Source organism: Oncorhynchus keta, chromosome 10 (genome assembly GCF_023373465.1).
Source record: "Oncorhynchus keta strain PuntledgeMale-10-30-2019 chromosome 10, Oket_V2, whole genome shotgun sequence".
Lineage (NCBI taxonomy): Eukaryota > Metazoa > Chordata > Actinopteri > Salmoniformes > Salmonidae > Oncorhynchus > Oncorhynchus keta.
The window spans coordinates 36,319,613-36,328,338 of NC_068430.1; the positions used below are offsets into that span (position 1 = coordinate 36,319,613).

The 8,726-nt window shown below is 43.1% G+C and overlaps 1 protein-coding gene across 1 annotated transcript; it reads left to right on the forward strand.

Moving 5' to 3' along the window:
• Positions 1 to 636: 636 nt before the first annotated feature.
• gpr61l (G protein-coupled receptor 61-like) lies at positions 637 to 8,418 on the forward strand. The gene is made up of 2 exons (XM_035779398.2): positions 637 to 1,071; positions 6,443 to 8,418. The coding sequence occupies exon 2, from the start codon at positions 6,521 to 6,523 to the stop codon at positions 7,814 to 7,816; it is 1,296 nt and encodes a 431-aa protein (XP_035635291.1). The 5' UTR covers positions 637 to 1,071; positions 6,443 to 6,520; the 3' UTR covers positions 7,817 to 8,418.
• Positions 8,419 to 8,726: the final 308 nt, after the last annotated feature.

Consider the following 8,726-nt stretch of genomic DNA (forward strand, 5'->3'; position numbering starts at 1 on the left):
CATCTAGATTTTTCTTAGTTATATTATTGTGCCCTGCTCCCAGTGTTTTGTGCAAAATAACTAAGGTTATACCTTCAGCGCTTTTGATGTCACTGTTGGTTGACACTGTTTAGTGGTTGTTGCCCAACATGTTTGCAATACACTGTATATGCTCAGTTGGATCTGGTGATCCCATTCTTCACACAACACTTACAGCATTTCATTAAACAGCAACACCAACACACAAAGTTGCCATTACAGTTTCTTCCTAACACTCAATTTTGAACATTGTCATCCAGAGATTAATATAATTGTCATCACCACAGCTGGTTCAATTACTACATTAATAGATGATAGTTCAGGAAAAGATTATACCAAATTGTTTTAACTAACCTTCACTCTGCGTAATGTGACATTTGGTAAAAAATCATAATAATTCAACTCTAAATAATACAATAAATAACACATTTTTGGAAAAGGCCATGTCAACATGTACTGTACATTCCAGTTGCAGTTGTTACCACACAGCTGGTGCCAGTCTTGTGATTTGGTGAGCTCTAGGACCCTGGGAAGACCTGACTTCTGAGGGGACAGTGGAGTGTGTGTCTGTCTGAAAAAAAATCAAGCAGCTCACAATGTGTGACAGTCACTGCCATACACAGTGATAGAGTGAAAGGAGGAGGGTTGAGAGAGATAAAGGTCATCCTCTCACATCTATCAGGGACTTAGACACTATCCTGAGGGAAGTGAAGTGATCAACAGCTTCTACACACCATCTCTTGCACTAGTGTCCCTCTGTTACCACAGCCTGGTTTGGACCAGGGATATTCCCTCTGGAGTACACCTATAATAGACACTGAACTTCAAAACCTCTGGACAACCCACTCTGGCTACCTCTACCTGGAACCCTCACCAGTGTGGAACTTGTGCTGCTCATCCAGTGGAAATACCCACTGTAACTGGTCTACTAGGACTTTTTCAGGTCTACTCATCTGAGGTTTCCTCACTAAAACAACCCTTGGGATATCCAGAACGTACGACTCAAAAAAGTATTATTTCTTTGAATTGGACGTGACATATCTAATATTATGGGTAGGTTATGAGACTTATTTGATCATTTTACACATTTTCATTAATTTTCCCATCTCCATAACATACAGTGCATCCGCCACCGGATGCGTAGCTAACAGGTGTACATTCTGTTAGATGCACTGTGCACTTTTACATACATTGTAATCACTTGAACGTTTCATCACATTGTCATTGACGAGCTGAGAGTCGAGGGAACAAACTATTTGAAGTTATTGTTTTTTGGGGGAATGGGTTTTCTGCTTCAGGTCCATGCACACTGCAGTTATGTGTTTCAAAGTGAAGGTCATCTAAATGTCCAATGTATGTCTTATATGTGTATGTGCTCTTAAGAACTTACTTCTCATCTTTTCAGTAAAATATAATTATCCTGAAGGGAAATATAACAAATGTTTCTTCTATTCCATCTATTATCACTCATAATACACAGCCTTACCAAAAGTGTGCATATGCATCCGTATTTAGCTACATTTCTAGTCAAATATCCATGTACAAAATGTACAAAATGTATTCACATTGAAGCCGATTTAACTGACTTCATCTCAGTGTGTTTCCCAGTTGACAGTAGCTGTGCAGTGACATATCGAGCTGACATGGCAGGGAGGAGATGGAACCAGAGGGATAGTGAGGGGGACATCGGAGGGACAAGCATGGGTGACTCACGTCTCTCAAAAAAAAGTGCTTGTCTGTAAGAGCCATTGAACAGGTCACTGGCCCTTCAGTGTAAAACATACTGGCGCCGGAGGGTAGGGCTGTCGTCTTATCAGCTCTCAACCAATCATGCTATTTTGTTTGTGTTTTTGCATTGTTCATAACTTGTTTTGTACATAATGTTGCTGCTACTGTCTCTTATGACCAGAAAAGAGCTCCTGGACATCAGAACGGGGATTATTCACCTCAAATTGGACAAGGAGTTCTTCTTCAATGAGTCGGGATATACTGCAGACACCCGACCAGGACCAGATCCCCGTGATTCACTGCAGAAGGAAACGGAGAGTTTGAGGCTAAAGATCGGGGTGCCCTCGAGGATCAGGCACTGAGTGGCTAATCTGCCCTTGCCTTCCATTCTGCTAGCTAACATTCAATCACTGGAAAATAAATGGGACGAACTGAAAGCACGTATATCTTACCAACGGGACATTAAAAACTGTAATATGTTTCACAGAGTCGTGGCTGAAAGACGACATTAAGAACATACAGCTGGAACAGAACAGACACTCTATCGTCAAGACAGAACAGCAGCCTCTGGTAAGGCATGGGGCGGAGGCCTATGCATTTATGTAAACAACAGCTGGTGCATGATATCTAAAGAAGTCTCAAAGTTTTGCTCGCCTGAGGTAGAGTATCTCATGATAAGCTGTAGACCACACTATCTACCTAAAGAGTTTTCATCTGTATTTTTGTAGCTGTTTACATACCACCACAGAGTGAGGTTGGCACTAAAATGTCACAAAATGAGCTGTATTCCGCCATAAGCAAACAGGAAAACCCTCATCCAGATGCGGTGTTCCTAGTGGTTGGTGACTTTAATGCAGGGAAACATAAATCAGTTTTACCGAATTTCTATCAGCATGTAAAATGTGCAACCAGAGGGAAAAGAATTCTAAACTTCCTTTACAAGCAAACATTACTGAACTACAGGTCTGTTTTGCTAGCACAGACTGGAATGTGTACCGGGATTCTTCCAATGGCATTGAGGAGTACACCACATCAGTCACTGGCTTTATCAATTAATGCATTGAGGACGTCGTTCCCACATTGACTGTACATACATACCCGAACCAGAAGCCATCGATTACAGGCAACATTTGCACTGAGCTAAAGGTTAGAGCTGCCGCTTTCAAGGAGCGGGACTCTAACCTGTAAGCTTATAAGAAATCCTGCTATGCCCTCCGACAAACCATCAAACAGGCAAAGCGTCAATACAGGACCAAGATCGAATCGTACTACACCAGCTCCGACGCTCGTCGGATGTGGCAGGGCTTGCAAACTATTACAGTCTACAAAGGGAAGCACAGCCGAGGGCTGTCCAGTGACACGAGCCTACCAGACGAGCCCAAGAACACTAAGATAACCTGCCTAAATGACTACCAACCCCTGGCACTCACATCTGTAGCCATGCTTTGAAAGGCTGGTCATGGCTCACATTAACACCATTATCCCTAGACCCACTCCAATTTGCATACTGCACCAACAAATCTACAGATGATGCAATCTCTGTTACACTCCACACTGCCCTTTCCCACCTGGACAAAATGAACACGTATGTGAGAATGCTATTCATTGACTACAGCTCTGCATTCAACACCAAAGTGCCCTCAATGCTCATCAATAAGCTAAGGACCCTAGGACTAAACTCCTCCCTCTGCAACTGAATCCTGGACTTCCTGACGGGCTACACCCAGGTGGTGAGGGTAGGTAACAACACATCCACCACGCTGATCCTCAACACGAGGGCCCCTCAGGGGTGTGTGCTCAGTCCCCTCCTGTACTCCCTGTTCACTCATGACTGCATGGCCAGGCACAACTCCAACACCATCATTAAGTTCACTGATGACACAACAGTAGTAGGCCTGATCACCGACAATGATGAGATAGCCTATAGGGAGGAGGTCAGAGACCTGACTGTGTGGTTCAAGGACAACAACCTCTCCCTCAACATGATCAAGACAAAGGAGATGATTGTGGACTACAGGAAAAGGAGGACCGAGCAAGCCCCCATTTTTATCAACGGGGCTGTAGTGGAGAAGGTTGAGAGCTTCAAGTTCCTTGGCGTCCACATCACCAACAAACTAACATGGTTCAAGCACACCAACACAGTCATGAAGAGTGCACGGCATAACGTATTCCCCCTCAGGAGACTGAAAAGATTTGGCATGGGTCCTCAGATCCTCAAAAGGTTTTACAGTTGCACCATCGAGAGCATCCTGACCGGGTTGCATCACTGACTGGTATGGCATCTGCGCCAACCGCAAGGCACTACAGAGGGTAGTGTGTACGGCCCAGTACCTCACTGCCCCCCCCACCCCACCCATACGCTGCAGCTACTCTCTGTTATTATCTATGCATAGACACTTTAATAACTCTACCTGCATGTACATAATTACCTCGATTCCCTCGACACCGTTGCTCCCGCACATTGACACATTGACTCTGTACCCCCTGTATATAGCCCCTGTATATAGACCCTGTATATAGCCGCGCTATCGTTATTTACTGCTGCTCTTTAATTATTTGTTTTTCTAATCTCTGACTTTTTTTTAGGTTTTTCTTTAAACTGCATGGTTGGTTAAGGACTTGTAAGTAAGCATTTCACTGTAAGGTCTGTTGTATTCGGCGCATGTGACAAATACAATTTGTTTTGATTTGATTTCTTTTCTTAAAGGTGCCACATATAGGATTTTTTTTTTTTTTGCATTGTAATTTTAGAAAATGTCCATAATATATCTGCAGTAATAGTGGAATTATAATGTTTCACAGTATTTCTTACCCACCAGTGTTGTGATTGACTATGATATTTACATATTGATTTCTCCTGCAAGGATGGCATTTGTTGTCAAAATGGGAAAGCTGCTCTGTCATTTCCTGGTTGCCAAAATGTTACTGTTCCCTCAATTTGAGATTATGTGAGAATACAAGCACTTTATAGTGTAGGGAGTCATTGTACCATCTAAATCGCAGTGAAATATATTTTCAACAACAAAAATATAATGTATTTTCAGCTGTTTGAAGTTGGTGGTTCAAAACCGAAAGTAAAAGACTCAAGCGTGTTACTCATGTTACTGGGAAATGGGACGAGGGAGAAATTCTGAGAAGTGTTTCACTCTTTCTCCTGTCTAAAGTAAACACACCCTTCTGAGAGAAAAAAAACAACGACTTTAGTAAGTCAAAAGGCAAGGATAGATTTCCTATGTGAGTGGAAGGTTGATGTTGGTCAGTGTTTGGATCGAAAGGAGAGCAGACTTACATAACCCTGCATTTATGGGTAACAACATCACAATCACTCAATTGGCCTGGTGCCCCACACCGTATCTAATGTGCCCATTACTATGATCTATGTTGTGTTCCCCAAATCCATGCTATACAAACACACCATGTAGCAAGGAGTAAGGATTATATGTTGCAGACAAACGGTTGTAAGTGCATTATCTGAATCAACTTGTACATCTGGTTTTCTTATCAAAACAGTAAAAATGCATGTATTCTCAGTTCATAATGGTTTTACGTCCATGTGATCTGGTAGTTTGGCTTGTCCAATAACCTCCAAGCAGTGAACTAGAGGGGCTTCAGGCCAGGGCAGGGATCCCCTTACAACTATAATGCTCTAGAAATGTAATCATATCCAACATTTGACAAATTAATTTGCTTTGTTTTCTTTTTGGCTAAACGTTGTTATTATATTCTATTATATCAGACTGATGTGTTTGGACAAGTTTTTCTAGTCAAAGTGAAATTATATAATTGAGAAAGAATATCAATAAATGTAGACTTGAGAGATGACTCAGGTAAATTTATTGGTGAGTGTTGTGACATGCTGTTGGACATGAACAAAGGTAGTGAGCAACTGAAACCCTCAGACTTACCAAAAGTCTTTGTTTTCTCTCTCTTATCTTCAGTACACACACATACTGTAGTGTAGTGTAGGATTGGCCTGGATGGGAGATAGTTGCTTTGACATAAACACAGCTATTCTTACTTTTATCCTAAATGTTAGTCTCAGCCCTGTTAAAGTACACAAAAACACACACTTTTATTGATCATAGTGATTCGGGAGTTGCATTAAAACAGGGTTATATACCCCACCAACATTAGACAACTATACAAAAAGCCCTAAAATTGCAGAAATAAGTCAATCAAATCAATGATGAGAGAATAGTCAGATTAACTGATAATGGACAAAGAGGTTGTGAACCAGGAGGTTGTGGATTCAAATCCCAACTGAGGACATGTTGAATAATATTTACTGTATAAATGAACATGCGCAATGTAATCATGTATGTCACAGTGTGTCAAACACGTAGGTTGAAAACACTATGTTAAAAGCATTGTTTGTGTGTGTCCCTAACCTTGCCAACAAACAAAGAGCTGTGAATGGATCAGTGCTTCACCAATCAGAGTGTTGATTGGCTCAGCCACAGTAACAAGATGTGATGTGTAATGATGAAAATTATTTTCGGGGGAGAATGTTTCTTTGGGACCATCAGGCGACGTCCTGATGCCTGATACACAGAAAGGTTCTTGCAACATTCCCATGAAACGTTTCTAGAATATTAACATATCATATTCTGAGAATAGGGCAACCATGTTCTGTATATGTTTGGTGACATTTCAAGATCATATCATTTTTGTAATTGTGTTTTTGTCTGTCTAACAGGACATATCCTAAAATGAGGAGAAAGTAAATATTGCAATGGGGCCTGCTGCTGTAATGATGACTAGTCTTCTGTGAACTATGGAGAAGTCTGGTCCGATGCTGGCTTCTACTCCCAATCGCACAGGGGCCAACCTCACAACCAGCCTATGGGGACCCAACCCCACAGTTCCTGCAGAGGTGGGGGTGGTCACCGGCTCCCAGTCTCAGATCAAGGATCTGATTGGGCTGTTTGCAATGGTGACCCTTAACCTCATCGCCCTATTGGCTAACACTGGAGTCATGGTGGCCATAGCCCGCGCCCCTCACCTGAAGAGGTTTGCCTTTGTGTGCCACCTGTGTGCAGTGGACCTGCTGTGTGCCATCCTCCTCATGCCTCTGGGCATCATCTCTAACTCGCCCTTCTTCGGCACTGTGGTGTTCACCGTGCTGGAGTGCCAGGTCTACATCTTCCTCAACGTGTTCCTCATCTGTGCCTCCATCCTCACCATCACCGCCATCAGTGTGGAGCGTTACTACTACATCGTCCATCCTATGCGCTACGAGGTGAAGATGAGCATCAACCTGGCCATTGGCGTCATGCTCTTCATCTGGGTAAAGTCCATCCTGCTGGCCCTGGTCACCCTGTTTGGCTGGCCTGCCTACGGGGCCCACAGCTCCATCGCTGCCAACCACTGCTCCCTCCACTGGAGCCACAGTCGGCTGAGGAAGGTGTTCGCTGTGCTCTTCAGCGTGATGTGTTTCCTGCTACCCGCCGTGGTCATCTTCGCAGTCTACTGTAATGTGTACAAGGTTGCACGCTCGGCCGCCCTGCAGCACACACCCACTCCTACCACATGGGCCTCGTCCAACCCGGCCAAACGTCCCAACCGTTCTGACTCCATCAACAGCCAGACAACCATCATCACAACCACCCGCAGCCTGCCCCAGAGACTATCCCCTGAGATGGCCTTCAGTGGAGGTAAGGCTGCCCTCACCCTGGTGATCATTGTGGGTCAGTTCCTGCTCTGCTGGCTGCCTTACTTCTCCTTCCACTTGCACCTGTCCTTCAGCTCATCCCTGCAGAGCCCCGGAGATGTGGAGGAGGCTGTTACCTGGCTGGCCTACTCCTCCTTCGCTGTCAACCCTTTCTTCTATGGCCTGCTCAACAGGCAAATCAGGGAGGAGCTGGTCAAGTTCCGGCGCTGCTGCTCCTCCAGGCCGGTGGAGCTGGGTACCTCCAGCCACGAGGGCTCCCTGCAGGAGAACTTCCTCCAGTTCATTCAGAGGTCCAGCAACACGGCCGAAACTCGCTCCAGCGGCGCCAACTCCAGCCCCAGGAACACTCTGGACCAGGGGGTCAGGATCCCTGGACAGATACCAGAGGAGCATGGCTAAACACAATGGACAACACACTTCAATATGGACTATTAATATTGACAGCCCTCTATTCTCGTAGCACCCAGAGTTTGTGACCTGACCAAGACAAACTCTGTGGCCTAGTTAACGTCAAAATGGCCCTGTGGTTTTTCTGATCCGGTTAAATGCTCAGAAAAAATACTATACTTCATGTATGCCTCTGAGTAGGGGCTTATTATTTATTGGTATAATGGGATATATTCAGGTAATGTCACCAACACAAGATCATAGTGTTGTTGTTTTAATGTGAAATATGAAATTATTGTTACAGAATTTCATTGACGTTACCCTTTACTGTTGTTTCATTACAAAACTTTATATAAAAATGTATGATTATTTGATGATTAGTTTGTATGAATTATATGTTGTGAAATAACATTTATTTGAGTTTACATATGTTTTCAATGAACAGTGAGGAATGCTGTAGGAATACTGATATTTTCAGCTTTTACAGCGGCCATGTAAAGGTTCTTATTAACGTTCTATCGATAACACATTATTTAAATAAAGTGACAAGCATCAGTACAATAGTAACAAAATCAATTCATCTTTTCTAATAATTCTATCCATCCTACAGTGAAGAACAATGTGTCATGTGTAAGTATATACAGTTGAAGTCGAAAGTTTACATACACTTAGGTTGGAGTCATTAAAATTCATTTTCAACCACTCCACAAATTTCTTGTTTAACAAACTAAAGCTTTGGCAAGTAGGTTAGGACATCTACTTTGTGCAGGACACAAGTAATTTTTCCAACAATTGTTTACAGACAGAGATTATTTCACTTAATTTAAAATGCACTGTCTCACAATTCCAGTGGGTCAGAAGTTTACAAACACAATGTTGACTGTGCCTTTAAACAGCTTGGAAAATTCCAGAAAATTATGTT

Excerpts from the sequence above, each read along its gene's own strand:
- gpr61l (XM_035779398.2), top strand. The coding sequence starts at position 6,521 with ATGGAGAAGTCTGGTCCGATGCTGGCTTCTACTCCCAATCGCACAGGG.